Genomic DNA, 22,436 nt, shown 5'->3' on the forward strand with positions numbered 1-22,436 from the left:
ATATTGAAAGACTTCCACAGATGGGAAAAGGCCAATCTATGTGCAAAGAATGGAGAAATCCCCGAACAAATACCCAACTATTTGGATGTAGCTGGATAGGGGCCACGTTGATCTCGGTAAGACGTTCTTTTTCAAAATTAAATAAAGGTAAACGAAGAGCAATCTTTTTGAAGACGGTGGCATAAAAATAACAAAAGGGACTTTCAGGGTCCAAGGACTCGTCACAACAGACAAACTCATCCTCTTTACACGGGATTACCCTAAGAGCTCCATCGTTTTCTCTGCCAAAATGACACATTTTTTGGCGATCGCTTTTCATAAAGGCCACTATTTGTTCGTGAGAGGTATATATGGAAACTTCTGTAAGCATGTATGGCTTTAAACTAGAGGGGGGTGAATGGTTTAAAGAGAGTTTTCGCAAACTTTTAAGTCTAGAATGAAATTACTTCGAGAAAACTTGATTAAGAAATCAGTTTGCCAAAAACACAAAGCAAATTAGCATAGCATCAGAAAAACAATCGGTTGTTTCATAGAAACAACCGGTTGTTTATACCAGTTCACAATATAAATTGAATTTAAAGAGTTCAAGGGATAGAGAGAATGCACACAGAGGTTTATACTGGTTCACTCTTAAACCAAGAGCTACATCCAGTCTTCCCAGAAACCACTGGGGAATCCACTAAGCAATCAACCCTAGATTACTTACAACACCACCAAAGAAGTGACCTTGATCCCCTCAAGACACACATTTCCTTTGGCTCAGCACAAACACCAGTAAGAATGTTGATCTTGACAACCTCAAGAACACACAACACTTCTCAGCTTCACACACAGAGTTTCTTCAAAGTACAAAGGATTACACTTGTTACAGAAAGATCTGAAATCAATACAAGATGAAAATTCTATTTCACACTCTCTTGATTCAAGCAAACTCAAAGCAAACTTCAACTCTTCAAAAGCAAAATCAGTGAAAAACTCAAATATTTTTTTCTTTGATTAAATCTCAGTTCTTGTTTGTTACATAAACTGAACAAACTATTTATTGCTTTCAAAGACAGGTCAAAGCATTTAAAACTAGAGCGTAATCAGTTATAAAATCATTTAATGCTCAGTCAAAGCAAAAAACATTTTTCTGTTATGGTCCCAAAACAAACAATCGGTTGAATACTCGAATCAATCGGTTGTTTTGGTTTGATAGCAAGTCAACCATCAAAAACAGTTTTCAACCTTTTTAAAAACACCTAAGTATAAAACAATCGGTTGTTTCGACAAAACAACATGTTGTTTTTCACTTAGTTTGAAAAACACTTTCAATTAAAAGGTTTAAGAATGCTTAAGCTTTGGATTCAATCAAGAGTGGATTTACACAGAGAATCTACCCTAGATCCTATTCTAAAACCCATCAGCAACAACAAGCACATCCTGTCTTCCATCAACCTTCAAAGGGTTTGGATTCTTCAAAGCTTGAACAAACTTGATTCAACAATCTCCCCCTATTTGATGAAGACAAATCCCTGGTTGCTTGTATTGGATGTGATTGAATCTGAAGCAGTTTGTACAAGACAAAGTTTAAGCAAAGCACAATATCTCTGATATAGGGTTAGAGCAAAAAACAGAAAACAGTATATCAGTAGTTTTAAAAACCAACAGAAATAAGGCTTACTTAAACATTCATACACAACATAGAGTTTTGCAGAAATAAAAGATAATGAAAGACAACACAGCATAAATCTCCCCCTACTTGTCTTCACAAATAGACAAAAAAGAAGAGATAATAAGATAATTGTTCCAGATCATACAGAAATAGAGAACAGAAGCAATAAAACTGATTCAAGACCAAAAACAATCGGTTGTTTCGTGAAATCAACCTGTTGTTTTTCCTTTAATCATCTTTGTCATACTGGAGTTCAAAAATCTGATTTTGAACAACTTCTATTTGTTCATCCAAGGTCATGAATCGTGTATCCATGTTGTTGAACCTGTTGTCTATACTCTGAAAGTTGCTTACACACAAATCATGAAGATTTCTTTGGTTCTCGGTAAAACCATCAAGCCTATTTACCATGTATCTTTCAAAAGAAGACATGGATGGCATTTCATCTCCTTGATTTCTTGCACTGGTTCCAGCACCTAGATTGGTTTCAGGTTGCTTTTCATGGTGAAAATCCATGTCAACAACTTGATCTTCCTCATCAAAATCCGTAGTTGCAGCACTAGATGAAGCACCATGATCACCATCTTTGCTCACCCATTTCCCACTTATTTTAGTGAATCCCATCTTGCTAAGAAAGCCATTGTTCATCTCTTGTGTTGACTTGACCAGCTCAGATGTCTCATCCTTAAGATTCACTTCAAAATAGAGCAAGAACTTAGAGATTAAAACAGCATAGGGATAGTGATAATCACTTAACCTCATGGTTTTTTGCATGTGTTCTTTGATGATGTGGTTCCAGTTGATTTTGATCTTCTTCATGATGCAGTAGATGTATACAAGGTCTTTTTTCTGTTGGGACAAAATGATTGCTCCCCCTTGGAGTAAGAATCCAGGTTACAATAAGAGCAAACACCCTTTCATCTAGCTTTAAGCCTCCAACCGAACAAGTTCTCACTTGGACATTTTGATTCTTCAAGCAACTCTTGTAGTATTGGACTTTGTTGAAGATCTCTTCGCAATTTCATCACCCTTGAATTTCTCATTTCTTATATTTAAAATTTATTTATAAATTCGCTTAATCAATTACTGTGAACATTATTAAACTCTCTTTTGGCTGATAGTAGATATTGCCAGTTATTGCTGATGGAATGACTTGCTGAGAAAAAAAATTATATTAGGTATTCACGAACTAGACAAAACAAAATTGTATCATTCTCTTACTTAATTACGATCACCCCGAAAAATATAAGGAAAGTATTTTATGTAGAATTATTTGGTCAGATATAATTTGTTCTCTTGTTTCTAAATAACCATTATCTAATTTGTCCTCCACTACTCCAAGATTTCCCTTGTTGATTCTTAGGCCAGCATATTTCAGACCAGCAACAACAGTCCACACATCATAAGTGATCTCCATGTCAACTCCCTTCACATGAGAAACAAGGTTGTTTCCCTCAAACTTGAGGTTGGTGTAGAACACCCGAATCAAATCAGGGTATATGTTCCCCTTCATCTCCAAGAACCTTCTTAGAGATTGATCTTTGAGCAGCTTCGTCACATTATCTAGCTTTTGGCTTTTCAGCCAATCAAAGGAAACAACTTTGGGGTTGTTGATCACTTTTGTGCTAGTTTCAAACCTATACCTTTCAATGAGCTCATTGTCTCCAGAAAACCAACCCTCTAATCTCCCTCCAGACCTCAATGCTCTGGTTTTGACCCTCTTTGATCTAGGAGAAGTTGATTCCATGACAGCAAAAAAAAGGGCAAAGAAGACTCACACAAGGAGAGCAAGAGTTGTTGCAAGAGATGGCTCAATTGATTGTTCTTGTGAAAGAGAACAACTGCAACAAAATTTAAAGAAACACAGAACCAAACTGCATTCAATGATGTGAGTGGGTTTCAGTTTTTCAGAGAGAAAAGACTTGACCAAGACCTGCACAGAAAACGTAAGAAAAAGCATAAAATCACATGGTCATCACATGTGATCTTTGACTAGTCATAAAGGCTCTTAAATTTTCAAGATTTTTGGAATACATTCCTTTATGACATGTTGTAACTTCCTCCAGAACATAACCAGGCTTTCAACATAGCTTTATTGACCCAAATCCTTTCGTAATTGATATCTGCAACAGACAGAAATTAAAAATGAATTAAATCCATTCTTTCACAGTGTTGTCAGATACAAAACAATCGGTTGTTTCGAGGAAACAATCAGTTGTTTTTCTGCAACAGTAAAACAAATTTTAAATTTTTAATCATGAGCAGAAAGGATTCAAAACAAATGTATTTGAACATTTTAAAAGAGATATTTAAGCATGAATATGAATTTAAAAAGGAATTAAAGATAGAGATAAGGAAGGTCTTATCCTTTGTGATGTTCCTTCAATGAGTCATATGCCTTTTGATCAATAAACCTATTTTGACTATTGTGTACCTTGGATTGATACATAACATTGATTCAGCTTCAATGATGATCTTTTCCTTTCAAGAACCTGATCAGATGAATTAGTGCCTCATGTTTCTCTAGATTCCCTACATAAACATGAATTCAAGCAACAAGGTTTGGTCCCCTTATAAATGTGGGTCCATTTGGTTTACTTTTATCATTTGAAACCTCACAACCTTTGGGAATCCATTTCATAAAGCCTCTAGGAACAGAAAATTTCCTTATTTTGCAGAATCTAACAGAATGGCCTTTCTTCATGCAATAAAAGCATGTAACAACCGATTGTTTCGACTTAACAATCGGTTGTTTTACTGGCTGTTTTGGAAAATTCTTTGAAAACTTATCTTGCTTGTTTTGTGGATTAAAACCTAATCCAGCTCTTCCAAAAACACAATTTTGAGATGCTAAGACATTCTCAAAGTTGGATTTTCCTTTTGAAAGCTTATCCACAGTACTCACAAGATAATGCACTTTCCTTTCAAGATTTTCACAATTTTCACAAATGAGAGTGTCACACTTGCAAGAAGAGTTTTTGCAATGAGTTTCTAGATTTTCAAAATCACTTTTTGATTTTTCCAGCTCTTCTTCAAGTGCCTTAACTCTCTTTTCAAGCCAGCTGTTAAGCTCTTTCAATTAGTTGTATGAAAGAACCAATCTATTAGCTTCATCATGTGTTTCTTGAAAAGCTTCAAGCAATTCACTATAATTTTCAACATTTAGAGAAGCACATGAACTTACATCACTTGAACTGCATGATTCATCATCCCCTTCTGCAATGAAGCATATGTTTGCCTTTTCTTCTTCACTTGATGATGAACTTGATGAGGAGACTTCATTCTCATCCCAAGCTATGTAGGCCCTTTTTGACTTTCCCTTCTTTTCTTTGTAGCTTGACTTCTTCTCCTTGCTTTCTTTATTTGGGCAATCTTCCTTTATGTGCCCTTGCTCACCACAATAAAAACAAGTATAGTTATTGGAATTAAAATCATTGGATTTTTTGTTTCCATACCTTTCTTTGTTTGTGTCTTTGTTGCGGTTCCTTTTCAAGAATTTGCTAAACTTTCTAGATAGCAAACTAAGGTTCTTTTCACCACTTTCATCACTGGATTCTTGCTTGCTTTTGTGTTTGACAACTTTTAAGGCAATACTCCTTACATGCTTGTCTTCACTTTCTTGAACATAGAGTCTATTCATCTCCAACTCATGTTCCCTAAGCTTACCAAACAAAGAAGTCATACTTAAAGATGTTAGATCTTTTGATTTAGATATAACAGTTATCTTAGGTTGCCATGACCTATCAAGACATTTGAGGATCTTGATGTTTAGCTCTTCTTTTTCAAAGGTTTTCTCAAGGCTCATGAGGTGATTGATGATGTGAGTGAACCTCTTCTGAACTTCAGCAATGGTCTAACCCTTGAGCATTCTGAACATTTCATACTCTTGGATTGGAGTATGATTTCTGGCTCTTTTCACCTCATTGGTACCTTCATGAGTTACCTCCAAGGTGTCCCACATTTCCTTTGCTGATTTGCATTGTGAGACCCTGAAAAATTCATCTGAATTCAAGGCAGAAGTTATTATGTTTTTAGCAATGCAATCAGATTTGGCCTTCTTTCTTTCAAAATCAGTCCATTGAGACCAAGGTTTTTCAATGGAAGATCCATCTTTTTCAAATTTTGGAACAAAGGGGCCATTTTCAATTGCATCCCAAATACCTTTGTCAAGTGATTCTACAAAGATTTTCATTATGACTTTCCAAACTTGGTAATTCAAACTACAAAACAGAGGTGGTCTGTTGATTGAAGCACCTTCCCCAAAAGGTAGTCTATCAGCCATAAAAAACAGTTTTAGGATCACACTTGAATAAATTCAAGAACCAAGCTCTTGATGCCAATTGTAAGAATGTATGGCTTTAAACTAGAGGGGGGGGGGTGAATGGTTTAAAGAGGGTTTTCGCAAACTTTTAAGTCTAGAATGAAATTACTTCGAGAAAACTTGATTAAGAAATCAGTTTGCCAAAAACACAAAGCAAATTAGCACAGCACCAGAAAAACAATCGGTTGTTTATACCAGTTCACAATATAAACTGAATTTAAAGAGTTCAAGGGATAGAGAGAATGCACACAGAGGTTTATACTGGTTCACTCTTAAACCAAAAGCTACATCCAGTCTTCCGAGAAACCACTGGGGAATCCACTAAGCAATCAACCCTAGATTACTTACAACACCACCAAAGAAGTGACCTTGATCCCCTCAAGACACACACTTCCTTTGGCTCAGCACAAACACCACTAAGAATGCTGATCTTGACAACATCAAGAACACACAACACTTCTCAGCTTCACACACAGAGTTTCTTCAAAGTACAAAGGATTACACTTGTTACAAAAAGATATGAAATCAATACAAGATGAAAATTCTATTTCACACTCTCTTGATCGAAGCAAACTCAAAGCAAACTTCAACTCTTCAAAAGCAAAATCAGTGAAAAACTCAAATATGTTTTTCTTTGATTAAATCTTAGTTCTTGCTTGTTACATAAACTGAACAAACTATTTATTGCTTTCAAAGACTGGTCAAAACATTTAAAACTAGAGCGTAATCAATTATAAAATCATTTAATGCTCAGTCAAAGCAAAAAACAGTTTTCTGTTATGGTCCCAAAACAAACAATCGGTTGAATACTCGAATCAATCGGTTGTTTTGGTTTGACAACAAGTCAACCATCAAAAACAGTTTTCAACCTTTCTAAAAACACCTAAGTATAAAACAATCGGTTGTTTCGACAAAACAACAGGTTATTTTTCACTTAGTTTGAAAAACACTTTCAATTAAAAGGTTTAAGAATGCTTAAGCTTTGGATTCAATCAAGAGTGGATTTACACAGAGAATCTACCCTAGATCCTATTCTAAAACCCATCAGCAACAACAAACACATCCTGCCTTCCATCAACCTTAAAAGGGTTTGGATTCTTCAAAGCTTGAACACACTTGATTCAACAACTTCTTCTAATAGGTTATGGGGTGTCGAGGGGTATAGAGCTTGGTAAATCATTGCAAGAGTATCTAGAAATATAAACATAAGCAAATGCAGACATACATTCAAGCAAAGCAAACCACATGCAATGACGCATTTCAGATTCGACCGAAACCACATAACCAGCAGAGATGAGCATAAGCAGGAAAGAATAAATTCAAAATAGTCACAACTCAGACAGTGTGATCGCAACAAATATTCCAAACAGATATCATGCAAATACAAGAGTAATGAGTTGAAAAAAGGATATACCTTGTTTCAGGGAGCGATTGAGAAAGAGGAGGTTCCTAGGTTCACAAAGGAGGCACAGTGAATCTGAGAGAAACACGAAGAGTTTGCAAGTAAAAGGAAAATAAAACAGTGAATGAAGAAAGCTTTCCAACGTTAACTTAACCAAATATGAAAAATATAGAAATTTTCGATAAATCGAAGAAAACTTTTATAATAGTCAGACAGACAAGTTGATTTATCATCAAAAATATCTAGTAAGCTTATAACATAAGCAATTGTTAATAATAAATAATCTTACATTATGAAATATATATATATATATATATTACTAATAAAATTATTAGTTTGAAAATTTAATTTGAAATAAAATTATCATATTATAGAAAATATTATTAAAATTAGAAATAAAATTCTTAAATTTTGTTTGAAGACAATAAAAGGAGAATAACATATTTTTCTTTTAAAAAATAAACAAATGTCATTATGTTCACAAGAAAAAAATACTTTTCTTAACAAAAATAAAAAACCACTTACGAAATTCTGACAAAAACAGTATATTTGGATCATCTGTTTTCTCCAATAGGATATTGTGGTAAATATTTACTATTCTGCTAAATAATTACCCAAATAGCATAGATCTATACAAATAAGTAAATGTAAAAACAAATCTTATATTACAAAATATTCTAAATCAATTTTCAATATTACATTTACAAATATTTTTGTTATTATATTCATTATTAATAAAATCAATAATTTAAATTATATAAAAAAATTAAAATTTTTGGTTTTATGAATTTTTTAAAACCAAAATTTTAAAAATAAGTTATTTCAAAATTTATAAATGTTAGTTTTGTTAAAATTTTATTTATTTATTATGTTTTTAAAAACAATTATTTCATCAAATAATTATATTCCTAAATTATTATATTCTTTATAATTATTTATCTATTTAAAAAAAAAAATTCAAACTAATTTTATTATTATTTTTTTTAAAAACTCAAAATTAACAATTCTTTTTCTTTCATTTTCAAATAAAAAAATTAAATCAAATCAAATTTATAATGGAATTAAATCTTGAACTAAATCATACTACTTGATAATTGTTTAACATAATGTATTATTTAGATAAATATTTAACATAATATGTTATTGGAGGAAATAAATAATTCAAATATTTTATTTTGATTAAAATTTCTAGCACTTGTATACTGGTATTTTTAAAATTATATACTAAAATAAAAATAATAAAACAAGTATTAAAATGAGTTAATGCTAATACTACGTGTAAAACAATCTTTTATGCTAGTTATAAGATATCAAAAGTAACAATCCTAAACTATCTCATAGTACATCACTTTTTTTCCCGTTAGAGTATATAATTGGTAATATACTAATTTAAAGATATGGTCTACATTTTGTAATATACTATTTTTTTTAATGAATTACTTTCTCAATATTAAAATAACTATACTTTAATTAACCTTTAAAGAATTACATTGATTTATCCTTCCATTATTAATAAAATATTGCTTGTAATATATTTCAAAATATTAATTAAAAATTATATTTAAAAAAACTAAAAACAATATATTCATAAAAAATAAAATTACTACAATTGAATAATTTTAATAAATTAAATATTTAGTATTGTTTATATTTTAATGTTAACTGTAAAAGAATTAAGTCATTATACGACAGTGGTACTAAATTATTTGAAAGGAAATGATGGTTTCAAAACTTTAAAAGTATATAATTCTTGATATTATAAAATTTTTGAACTTATCAATAAATCATTAAATTATTTGAATCACCGTCCTTACCAACTCACCTTTTAAACCGGTTTTCCTTTCACTCTGACAGGTTTGTTAGCTTCATTCGTCTATAAATCCCTTCAACATCGCTTCCTCTTCTCACAAACTCCAAACCCTGCAACAACATCAACAAGAAGAAGATGGAAGAGGAAAGCACGGATTCGCGAAAGCAATCGAGGCTCGCGATTATGGAACTCGCCAACATGATAAGCGTTCCAATGGCCCTAAACGCTGTCGTTCGCCTCAACGTCGCCGACGCCATCTGGAACGGCGGCGCCAACGCCCCCCTCTCCGCCGCCCAGATCCTCCCCCGCATCCTCCCTGTCGGCGACGGCGACGCCGAGAACCTCCAGCGCCTCCTTCGCATCCTCACCAGCTACGGCGTCTTCCACGAACACCTCGCCGCCGGCGAACGCAAGTACTCCCTGACCGACGTCGGCAAAGCGCTTGTCACCGACGAACAAGGCCTCTCCTACGGGGCTTACGTGCTCCAACACCACCAGGTCCGATTATCAATTGTTAGTAGAAAGAGGAAAATAATTTTTGTTCAGATTAAGTTTGTTGGTGATGTTTAATTTTTAGTATAAATATCCTTAAGAAAACGATTTTAATATTTTAAGGAAATAGTTATTAATTTAAGTTAAAGAGGTGTTCCCATAAAAAAAAAGATAACAATTGAAATTAATATTTAAAATAACTTGGTAGATAGGAAATGGCCATTGAATGAATGAAAGTATTGAGGGCTAAAATAGGATGAATTTGAAGGGTTTCACACAGTCTGATCTGATGTGAGTGATGTTGTTGCGTGGATAGGACGCGCTGATGCGAGCGTGGACATTGGTTCACGAGGCAGTGGTGGACCCTACGAAGGAGCCCTTCGAGAGGGCGAACGGGGAGGGAGCGTATGCGTATTACCTGAAGCAGGCAGAGATGAACGAGCTAATGGTGAAGGCGATGTCAGGGGTGTCAGTGCCCTTTATGAGGGCCATGTTGGAGGGCTACGATGGCTTCCAAGGTGTGGAGAGGCTGGTGGACGTGGGTGGTAGTGGCGGTGACTGCCTCCGCATGATCCTGCTCAAATACCCCAACATCAAGGAAGGGATCAACTTCGACCTCCCTGAAGTTGTGGCCAAAGCACCACCAACCCCATGTGAGTAACTGTTAGGTTTTTATTTCATGAGATTGTGATCACACATCTTATTTCTATCATCGTCTCATTCATTTGTAGGTGTAACCCATGTGGGTGGTGACATGTTCAAGTCTATTCCCCAAGGAGATGCTATCTTCATGAAGGTGAGTCCTTATTTTTATTTAATCATAAATCATTTATATTAACTTCCCTTTCTTTCCAGAATGTCAATTTCATCACCCTTGAATTTCTCATTTCTTATATATTTAAAATTTATTTATAAATTCGCTTAAGCAATTACGGTGAACATTATTAAACTCTCTTTTGGCTGATAGTAGATATTGCCAGTTATAGTTATTGCAGATGGCATGAGTGGTTGAGAAAAAAGTTATATTAGCTATTCACGAACTAGACAAAACAAAATTGTATCATTCTCTTACTTAATTACGATCACCCCTAAAAATATAAGGAAAGTATTTTATGTAGAATTATTTGGTCAGATATAATTTGTTCTCTTGTTTCTAAATAACCATTATCTGATTGTCTGGTCATTTTTCTCTAACGTAAAACTCTGAAAATGCTAATTTTATATTATTTTATATGTATTATTTTTTTTATCATTTATCTTCAAATTATAAAATTGCGAAGAGATCTTAACCCTTTATTTAATGGAAAATGATGTATAAATACTCGTTTTATTTGATATTTATTATGGAAAAAATTGTATATGTTTTTTATATTTTGTTTAAACTTGTTAGTATTAATTAAATTATTTTTTTCTTTTTATTTAAATTAATTAAATTTTTCTTGCAATTTTTATCAGAGATGTTTTATGTGCATAATATAAAGGTTTTTTAGCTAAAAAAATACTATGCTTCTTAAGATAAGCCATAAGTCTCAACGAAAGCGCAATCATTTATTCACCACATATACATGATAACTTTAATTTTCAGTAAGCTGCACTTCCATTATATAATATATTATTGTAGGCATCTTATACAGTGGGGGTAGGTAAAGTCATGCTAATGTGTTGGATTGATTATGACTTATTATAAATAATTTAAGACAGTTCGAGAATCTCTGTCTCCTAAAATTTGTCTGGACCAAAATCTTTATTGCCAATGAAACTGAAGTCGTTGTATTATGCAGTTTGAGAAATGCTCCTTGTATTATAAAATTGCACTTTTTCCTTTCTTTTCATAATATCCGTCATTGGAGATTACCTTACTTTTAGACACGGTTACAATTTAACATGGATTAGGATAAGATAATTTTATATTATATAACGGAGTGAAAATCGACCTTCTTAAGTTATAAGCGGATGAAATTATATGTCTACTCATTTCTATATTCAAGTTAACAACCTAACTTGAGGGATGAGTATTGAAAATTCATATCATCTAAAAATAAAATTATTCTATAGTATATGTTAGTGAGGGCAAACATTCACTTTACAAATCAAGTTAGATTTAAACTTATTTTTTAAAATTATTCTTAGATGATGGTAGGGGATAAAAAGAGTGTAATTAATCGTATAATTATTAATTCATTCATTACTTTCAATCTCTTTCCTTTATATTATTATAAGCATAATAAAACATAACTTATTTTAACTATATTTCTTACATAGCACTAATTATGAATAATAAAAAGAAGATTATCACGACGGATTGGTACAATACTTAAATATCTATGATTGACACGTTATAGGAAAGATTTATGTAATGAACAATCTGTAGATTCATATTGTGTGTAAAAATTTGTCTAATGATTAGTCTACTGTTTAGTAGATTTTAAGATCTGTGACAGAATTAAATGATTAGTCTTTCTCATTGTGTTGATTGTTGTGTGTGTATGACATCTGTTATAGTTTTGTTGCATAATGTATTTTACATTGTTTGGCAGTGGGTGCTAACAACATGGACGGACGAGGAAATAAAGCAGATAATGCAGAACTGTCACAAGGCACTTCCTGAGGGAGGGAAACTGATAGCTTGTGAGCCAGTACTGCCAGAGCACTCGGATGAGAGTCACAGAACAAGGGCGTTGCTTGAGGGTGACATTTTCGTGATGACAATCTACAGAGCCAAGGGGAAGCACAGGACTGAAGAACAGTTCAGGCAGTTAGCCAATGATGCAGGTTTCCCTCGTTTCAGAGCCTTCAACGTTGACCATTTCTACACTGTTCTTGAGTTTCAGAAATGAATTTAAGGCAACCACTCTTCTCTGTTTCAAGGGTTTTGTTCTGTAGACTAGTTAAGTGGTAGTGGTCTTGTGATATTAGAACTGAGTTGCTTGGAGAACTAGGGTTAAGATTTTTAGATATTGACTGTGGTATAGTAGAAAAACAGGTACACATAGTACCCTACCATGTGCCTTAAAAAAATAAGAAACAGAGTCACGAGAGAGTAGTACCCTTTGAACTATCTTTTCAAGAAAAAAAGTTATCCTTTTATTTAAGTTAATTTGTTATTCTTAAAAGTTCAGATAAGTTGAATTAAGATTCTTATGAGTAAAATTAATTTTAAGAGTCAAAAGGTACTTACAAATATACATCTCAAGTGAAATTCAAACTTTGGTCTTTTGACAGTCATCATAAACATAAATTTTGGTGTTCTATTTATAAAAACGTAAGAAATTTATTATATTGTTATATGCATTGTAATGGTATTAGTATTTTGGAAAATTTTACTATAGTGCAATATTTTTATTTGCATGTTTTTATATATTTTACATGATATTGATATATTGTTGAAACAGAAAATATGTAATTATTGTGGCATTGGAATTTTCTATTTATAAGACATTTTAATTTAAATTAATGTCAAGTGATCGTGAGCAAGAATATAAGCCAAATAATATTATGCAACTAGGTCGTGCATTAAACAAAACAATTTTGAATTCTGTAATGTTTTGACAAAGAAAGTTATACGACATAATTATACAAAATTTTCGTACAATATTTTTAATGGTGGATGCTTTATAATTTTTTTCCTTTGGATTTGATGATGCGCACTATATATAATCTAATATATAGTCATAAAAAGAATGAGTGCAATTTTTGACCTCTAAAATTATATTATTTTTCTTCTGGTTCTCTGTTTTTTTATGTCAACATTTACCTCGAACTTTATTTTAACATGGTCATCTAAATTATTTATTTTGTCAATGTTTTCTTCTAACCTCTTTCCATCTTTTGTTGATCCAAAAATAATGTTTTGGTGCTTGATGTGGATATGGAATTATGATAAATATGACTAATGATAATAAAGATTACAGATTTGACCTTTGAAAAGAAGACAATTTTATAGTAAGAAAGTTGATAATAATTGTTGTGAAAGCTGGTTTAGTCTCACTGTAAATCGATGATTTGATCCTCTAATCTAGGTTAAAGAGAACAAAACTAGTAATATTTTAGTTCAATAAAGATTTAATACTATAACTTCTTCGCAGGATAATAGGACAACAACTATTAGGTTAAAGTAAATGTTTAGTTTGAACATCAAAAATATAAAATTAAATATATTTCCTTTAGTATATAACTTCATATTTTATACATACGAATTCAATAAATTATTTGAATAATTAAATACAATATTTTTTTAGATAAAAATAATATTTTATTATTTTTTTTGTAGAAATTTTGTACAAAAAGGATCAAATATCTAAATGCATGATACTAAAAAAGAGAGTAAAAGAGTGATACAAAAAAGAGTAAAAGTGAAGTAGTATTGACTTTACTCTAACTCATTAGTGGACTAATAATCATGCAAGTAGACGGTGGGAGTATCTTAAAGGTTCACAAGTACCAATAAATCTTACCCAGGCATATCTAGTTTACTTTATTTTGCACACATTAGTCTTACTTAGTGCTTTGTTTAGTGGTTAGTTTAATGTTTATCTTAGTGTCTTTTATTTTCTTTCTTTTAAACACTTCATTTTGTGAAGATTTTAAATGAGTTTTTATTAAGAGAGATTTGTGAAAGCTAACTTAGAGAATTATGACTAAGAAAAACTAGATATTTAAGTAGTCATAGCGACTTACCTCTCTTTTCTGAAAGTGAACTTTTGACATTTCAACCTTTTTGTTTAAATTTGTTCTTTGTCTTCAATAATAAAATGAGTGACCATTCACATAAATCTAGTCTTAGTTTGTTTAGTTATGGTTGACTTAGATTACGGTTTACATTGATCACCTTGTCAAAATTTTGAGTCGAATAGCAACAAAGTATATTGGATGGTGGATTAAAATCATGCTTCTAGATTTTGTGTTTCATGCTCGTCCAATAACTTTCCCCATCAATTAATATAACACATAAAGCATAAATAATGTATTATAGTTTCTTGTCCTTAAAATATTGAGATGATTGAACAAATAGCTTGAACTAGAGCAAGCAAAAGTAGTAGAATTGTGACAATTGCAGATTTTCAAGGAATTTAATCACAAGTCTTAAGAACAATACTAAATCACCATAAGCAACAAGTAACACGGATGCATTCATCAGTTCAACACCAAGTCAAACCATTATACATAAATATATAATAGTTATATATATATTTGTAATATACATTGGAATAACATTATAGCGAGGTATAACTTATAAATTTGGAAACCTTATGATAACACAAGCCAGTAGGAGTTGTTTGGTTGAATAATCCACTTGAGAATCACTCTAATCATTACGCATAACACTAGCAACAAATTTCATTTTTGACCTACGTGATTTTGTCCTCTTCGTATTTAAGCCTCTCCTCGAGAGGAAGCCCACCAAGAGCTCCAACAACAACATTGTGGAGGTGGATCTTACTGTGGGAGCTTTAAAGGGGAACTTGTGGAGACATGAAGGTTGTGGAGATGTGAAGGTTGTGAGACGTAACTTGGGAACTAGAAGATGATGTAGCACTTCAGATCGCCATTCTTCCAGTTTTCATTATTGAGGTGCTTTGCCGCCACAATGGTGAGGTCCAGATCCGTTGATTTCGATGGTGAGGGACGCGATAACATCATCTTTCTTTTTTCTTTGTGCGCTTCTCAATAGCAAGCATTTCCAATACTAATAAATGGATGAATGTTTGCAGTCAATTTGAAAATGGAGAAAAAAAAATTGGAGTCATACTCAGGGTTTGTAGTTGGAGAAGAGAGTTTGTAGATCGGGAAGAACTTTAGAGCATTAATGATGAAAACTCACTATGTTTATTTAAGAACTAGCGTATTAATTATTTATTATGCCATTTTTATTTTTAATTAACATAATAAGTATATCGATTATTACAAAAATGTCATTGATTACTTTTTATGATAGGTTGACTTACAACCATCATAATAAGTCGTCATTGATTTCTATTTTTGTCCTAGTGTGAATTTTTATATTGAAAGGTGAAGATGGAGAAAAATTTTAATAGTCACCGTGTAGAAGATTATAGAAAGGTATCCCTGGCTACACTGAGCTTTCAGGAACAAGCCATGTATTGGTGGACTTCTTTAATGAAACACTATTTTGTTAACATTCAATTGGAATGAGCTAAAGAATGTCCTTGGGAGATGCCATGTTCCCTCTTACTATGGAAGGGAGTTGATGTATCAAATCCAAAGACTCTGACAAAGAGATCTAACTATAAATGAATGTAGGCAGAAAAGGGAATTACTTATGTTGAGGGCTTGTGTCAAGGAAAAGCCACGATTACTATTGCTAGATTTAAGAGTGGTCTTAACCTTGAAATACATGATATGGTGGAATTTTTTCCTTTTAATTACTTTAAAAATTTGGATGACTTGGTTCAACTATGTATTAGGGTAGAACAATAGCCCAAGAGAAAGAGTACCTCTAGGGAAGATTATCCTAACACATTTTATTCTAGGAGAGAGTTCAAGAGGGAGGGTTACTCTTCCAAATCCAAGTACGAAAGGTCACACGAGGAAGATGGGGAAATAAGAATAGTAAAGGAAAGTACAAAAAAGTTTGTGTATGAAGCTGAACCAGATACAAACAAAAAATTTTCCTCTCCAGAAAAAAAAAATCAACTAAATCAACTAAAGGTGTGGTTGAAAAAGAAGAAGAAATCATAAAAGATAAAAAATAGTCTCTTATAATACTCCCTGCAACACAATTGAGAAAGAATCCTTAAAGGCGGATGGCGGATTGCAATACTTTAAACTCCACTTTTCAATCATATAATCCTAATTCTTCTTCACAAAAATCTAAAAACAACACTTTATTATGTTCTTGCCTAACTTAAGCAATGGACAACACAAAGTGAAAAAAAAAATTAAAAAGAACTTTATTTCTTTATTTGATACCCTGTACAAAAATAATAATAGGCCTTATTTCTGTTATGTTTTCCTTTGTTTCAACTTTCTTTTAATAAAGACACTTATATAATGTGTTTGATGTATATTGTAGATTAATATTTGATCCTGGTCGAGAAAGAAAATAATTATCAAGGAAATGGTCCACACCAGGTGGTGATGACTACAATAATAAATTGGACATGTGGACAAATCCTTTTGAAGAGGAAGGGTCTAATGGAGGACAATCTGAAAGGATTCATATTAGGCATCTAACAGGGGTCATGGCTAGAAGATTGGAAGAAGAATGTGTTCATAATACTCTTTTTTTATTGGAGAATCAGTTGTTGATTGTTCTTCATTTTTGGTCTAGTCTTGTAAAATTTTTACAAAGTACTATAGACTTTATTTTAGGCTTGCATTTGGGTCATGTATTGGGCCAATTAGAGTAGGGTGTAAATAGGAAAAGAGAGTCTAGCTAGAGTTACAATTGGACATCTTTGGACCCAATGCAATTCTAAATCATCTAGGGTGCACCAATAAATGCCTAAAGTGAAATTAGAAAGCATGGAGTGGCAAGGAAGGCATGAAGGTCCACATGTCATCCCCCTCAATGGAGAGAATTTTCACCAATGAAGAAGGGTCACTTGTCAACCTTTAATTTGAGAAGATTTTCTCCAGTAAGAGGAAGTCAATTGTCACCATGGGAGTGAAGAGTTTTTAGGGTTAAAAATTACACATTGGTTGTCCTTAACACTATAAATAAGTGTGTACCTCTTGTAAATGCTAGCTTAGAATTGATAAAGAAAGGTTGCCCATGTTTGTGCACAATTTTTCTTCTTTGCTCACTATTTGTTAGCACTAGTTTTGTGTCTAGCTTAGAATCTCTTAGGAGTTGACCTAACCTCTTCTAAGTCTCTATATTCACCAACCAAATTCATCTTCTCCATTCAGTTTCTTCATCCATTTAACCCACACAATGTAGTTAAAACAAATAAGTCCACAACACTAAAATAACAACATTTAGTAGTGAATGAGAATTATATAACTTCAAAGTACCTCAAATAAATAAGTTCATACAAATATTACAAAAGTTAAATTGTTAAAGTCATAGAATTAAATAACTGGAAATGGAAAAATCTCAAGTTTTTATGTCTAATTTTCTAATGATATCATCCTTTCCTCCATCATCATCTTCATCACAATCATCATCTTCCCCTGACGAAAATTGTACATCCACATTGACAAAAAAATTTATATTATCAAGATAAATGGATTTAGAGTTGGATCTCTTGTTACTCCATCTAAGTGAACATTTTCACCATCATATGCACCTCGAACTTGCTCAATCTCATCAATATCATCTCTCTCCTTAGTTATCCATTCATCATTTGATTGAATATCATCAAAAGGAAAATCAACCATTTTTCTAGTTTTCTTATTATTCAACTTCTAGTTATACATCACATAAACCAAATCTTTTTTTTTATGCAAACGGTTTATTCTCTTTGTATGAAACTTTAATTAAATAGGAAATTTAGTAAATATAAAACTAAAAAATGAAATTATAAATTATAAATAACTTAAATTATCATTTCAAATGAACTCCAATTACGCTCACATCCAGAAGAGCTACAAATCAAACTTAGAACTCGAATAGCAAGCCTCTTCAACTCTAGAATTCCATCCTAAACATCTCCCACCATTCTTTAGGAAGTAGTGCTTTCCTACATTCCCTTGCATCATTCATTGTAAAAAGTCCTCTAGCATAATGGAAATCAACAAGTCGCAAATTATTATTTTTTTCTTTTTGCAACATCCTTAACCAATATTTCCATGGACGTATATAACCCTTCTTGTATTTGCATATGTAATGGAAATGGGGATTAAGATAATATGCATTTGCATGCAAAGACCTATGAAGTTGATTATCCCTTCTTGCATCAATTATTTTCCAAACATCTTCATAGCTACATTCAATACCAACTATCATATATTAGAAATAATTTCACAAATAAGTAATTCAATTTTGAAAGAGATAAGCTATAGAGTTTTTACATTTTCTTAATATGATTAAAATTGCACTTAATCTTCTCCTTTGTGCAATCCATCTCTTCATACATAAAACCCATTGCAAGCTTCATATCTGAGTCCATCAATATTAGGATCACCATAAGAGGGGAGACAAATAGACACATGGAGACATTCTTCCATAACCGACTATCTAATATCACATTTTTAATTTTTCTCCCCTCTTGTGAAGTTCCAAACTTGCTTGTTTTCCATTTTTCAGAGTTGAACATGGTCAATAATGATGCTTTCTATTAGAATATATGGCTTTAAACAAGAGGGGGGGGGGTGAATTGTTTATGAAAGATTTTCGCAAACTTTGAAGGTATAATGAAAGTCAATGAAGAATCACAGAGAACGAAACTAATGAAAGAAAAACACAAAGTTGTTTTAGTTGATTTCCAAAAAATCAACCGGTTGTTTTTGCGATTCAATCGATTGTTTTTATCAGCAATTAATAAAAACAACTTTAAACAGATATATGTAAGATCAGGGAAAGAGAGAATCACACAAATAGATTTATACTGGTTCACTCTTACACCAAGAGCTACATCCAGTCCCCAGAAACCACTGGGTAATCCACTATGCAATCAAAACCAGATTACAAACATCACACACCAAAGTAGTGACCTTGAACCCCTCAAGAAACACACTACCTTTGGCAAAGCACACCAAGAGTGTTGATCTTGAACCCCTCAAGAACACACAACACTCTTTGGCAACAAAAATACAGTAATCAAGGAAGAAGGGAATAAAATACACCTGAGTATTACAAAGCTTAAAGTTCAGAATTACAACTCAATCCTATTCCACACACTTAAGAATGATCCAAAGCTCTTTCAAATCTTTGAAAAACTGTTTTTGATAAACTCTTTCTCTTACTTCAAGATTAGGAGCGTAAAACCACCTTTATTTAGACCAACCAAGTGGTCAAAAACATTTAATAAAGGAGCCAAGGTAGTTAGGATCATTTAAAACATATTAAAACCACTTAACAGAATTTTGTTAAGGTTTTCAGGAAAACAATCGGTTGTTTTTGTTAGAATGTATGACTTTAAACTAGAGGGGAGTGAATGGTTTAAAGAGGGTTTTCGCAAACTTTTTAAGATAGAATGAAATTATTTGCAAGAAACCAGATTTAGAAAATCAGTTTGCCAAGAACAAAGCTCAAAACAAAAAAGCAACAGAAAAACAATCGGTTGTTTCGCAGAAACAATCAGTTGTTTATACTAGTAATATAACAACAACTGAAATTAAAGAGTTTAAGGAAGAGAGAATTGCACAAACAGTTTATACTGGTTCACTCTTAACCCAAGAGCTACATCCAGTTTCCCAGAAACCACTGGGGAATCCACTAGGTAATCAAATCCAGATTACATACACACACCACCAAAGAAGTGACCTTGATCGCCTCAAGACACACACTTCCTTTGGCTCAGCACATACACCACCAAGAATGTTGATCTTGACAACCTCAAGAGCACACAACCATTCTTGGCTTTACAACACCAGAATGTACATAAATCATAGAATGAATTACACTGTTACAGAATCAATTGAAATGAATACAGAGTAATCCTATTCCACTTCTCTCTTGAATAACCAAAGCTCAAGTTCAAATTCAAAATGCTTCAAAACTCTTTGAAAAACTCAAATATGTTTTTCTTTCTTGTTGTTTGTTAGAAAATATTAACAAACTATTTATAGTATTCAAATCTTGGTCAAAGCATTTAAAGCTGGAGCGTATTTAGTTATGAAATCAATTAAAGCTCTTTTAACAAACAAAACTATTTTCTGTTAGGATTCCAAACAAACAATCGGTTGAAATAGCGAATCAATTGGTTGTTTGGGTTTGACAGCAAGTCAACCATCCAAAACAGTTTTCAAACCTTTTCAAAAATACCTAAGTATCGGTTGTTTCAACAAAACAACAGGTTGCTTTTCACTTAGTTTGAAAAACACTTTAATCTTAAAAGATTTGAAAACACTTAAGCTTTAGATTCAACAAAGAGTGGATTACAAATATAATCAACCCCAGATCCTATTCTAAAGCATCTCAGCAACAACAAGCACATCCAGTCTTCCATCAAACACAAAGGATTTGGATTCTTCAAAGCTTGAACACACTTGATTCAACAGTTTTTTTCGAAACAATCGGTTGAATTGACTCTACAGCAAAGTCAAGCTTTTCAAAACATTTTCAAAAACTACTAAGGTAAAACAACCTGTTGTTTCGAAATTTCAACCTATTGAAATTTCAACAGCTTTTTATAAAACCCATATTTTCAAAAGGTTAAAGATTCAAATGAACTTGGATCATCTTAAGGAGTGAATTAACAAGTTTCAAACAACTAGACACACACACAACAACAACAAGGTCTTCAATCTTTCCACCGAATTTGGAGACATCAAAACATCTTGTTCAACACTTTCTGTACCGACCAGGTAGTCGGGAGTGATGACGTGGCAGCAAGCGATAATATAGGCGTGTTGAACGGAACACCTGACTGACAGAAGGGAAGGACATTGGGAAGTCTGTGTAGTCGCCAATCGTTAAGTTGGCGTGCTCCGATCTCTAACATATCTAAACCAGCGGTCACCAGGCTAGTGTCGTAGTCGCCGTATGTGAGCTTAGGCGACCAAGTGGTCAGAGATCGCCGAGAGGGGGACATCGCCGAAAGATCAGGAAAGCTTGTTCAAGGCTTTCAAGGGGCACGAGTACGAAGGATGAAGTTATCAGATGATCATTCCCTAGCCAGAGTTTGAGGCAAGGGAACAGTTTACCAGAACATGCACAATGAGCAAGTAATGCAGATCGTGATAGCGGCAGGCGAGACCACAGAGAAGGTGTGCATGGCGACACCCCGTGCTCGCCATTAGAAGAGATCGCGCTCCAAGGCAGCTATGCACCGAGTTGCTCCTCACCTGAGTAACTTAGTTGAACAGCCTGAAGAGTAGAAGTGGCGCTCAAGCAGAAGACATTCCAGATGGTGACACGTGTACAGCTGGATGCGAGCCACGTGTCCAGAGGTGTAACCGTCAGGAGAGAGAAAATGCACAGGTATATAAGGAACTCTTAACAGATTCTGAGGTACGCGCGTTTAGAACACTTCTTTACGCTTTGAGAATACTTGAGTACGCTGAGAGAGTTTTTGCACGGTTCCTTGAGTTTTTAGCTTTCTCTCTTAGAGTTTTGGTGATTCCGTCACTGACTTGAGCGTCGGAGCGCGATCGGTCGCAGCGGCGCCACTCTGTCTTTTTCAGGTTCTTGAGGAGAATCGAGGTGTGAAGGACGGAAGCTAGCATGGTGCAAAGCCGATCTAGAGGAAGATACCTTTGACGTGGCAAGACTCTTGCGTTCTGGTCAACCGGCAGGATCACTTTCAATTCATGAAGACAAGCTAGAGTCAAATAAGTCGTGACAAATCTAGTCACACCCGGCCTTATCAAGTCTCTTCCTTTTGTGTACTTCTTCATCATGTTAATTAACATTGATATGCCATAAATGTAAGTGGAGATCTTTCTTCCTTAGTTCATAGTAATTTGTTCCACCTTCAATTTATTTTCAAAATCTTAAAAGATGCTCCCTTTTTTGCATCAATAACTCTCTAGTTGCCTTTAATTTGTAGCATTATTAGTCAACACTTGCACTACATTTTCTTTTCCAACAAATTCAACAATGTCATCCAACATCTTAAATACTTTATTAGTTGGTTTTGATATGTCTAAGGTGTCCAATGAATAAAGAAAAACATTCCATTTAGGACTA

At 33.3% G+C, this 22,436-nt stretch overlaps 1 protein-coding gene and 1 long non-coding RNA gene across 2 annotated transcripts; one reads left to right on the forward strand and one right to left on the reverse strand.

Annotated features, from left to right (window-relative positions):
* Positions 1-641: 641 nt before the first annotated feature.
* LOC137835178 (uncharacterized) lies at positions 642-9,336 on the reverse strand. The gene is made up of 5 exons (XR_011085033.1): positions 9,200-9,336; positions 7,390-7,452; positions 4,839-5,656; positions 4,089-4,186; positions 642-3,777 (listed from the first exon to the last, which is right to left on the reverse strand). It is a non-coding gene; the product is annotated as an uncharacterized lncRNA (long non-coding RNA).
* Positions 9,152-12,771, forward strand: LOC137835177 (nicotinate N-methyltransferase 1). The gene is made up of 4 exons (XM_068643552.1): positions 9,152-9,685; positions 9,996-10,332; positions 10,411-10,475; positions 12,217-12,771. The coding sequence occupies exons 1-4, from the start codon at positions 9,323-9,325 to the stop codon at positions 12,514-12,516; spliced, it is 1,065 nt and encodes a 354-aa protein (XP_068499653.1). The 5' UTR covers positions 9,152-9,322; the 3' UTR covers positions 12,517-12,771.
* The last annotated feature ends 9,665 nt before the right edge of the window (positions 12,772-22,436 follow it).

Source organism: Phaseolus vulgaris, chromosome 5 (assembly GCF_000499845.2).
Source record: "Phaseolus vulgaris cultivar G19833 chromosome 5, P. vulgaris v2.0, whole genome shotgun sequence".
NCBI classification, from domain to species: domain Eukaryota; kingdom Viridiplantae; phylum Streptophyta; class Magnoliopsida; order Fabales; family Fabaceae; genus Phaseolus; species Phaseolus vulgaris.

Excerpts from the sequence above, each read along its gene's own strand:
- LOC137835177 (XM_068643552.1), top strand. The coding sequence starts at position 9,323 with ATGGAAGAGGAAAGCACGGATTCGCGAAAGCAATCGAGGCTCGCGATT. Across the intron at positions 10,333-10,410 it reads CAAAGCACCACCAACCCCAT|GTGTAACCCATGTGGGTGGT; the intron begins GTGAGTAACTGT and ends ATTCATTTGTAG. Across the intron at positions 10,476-12,216 it reads GAGATGCTATCTTCATGAAG|TGGGTGCTAACAACATGGAC; the intron begins GTGAGTCCTTAT and ends ATTGTTTGGCAG.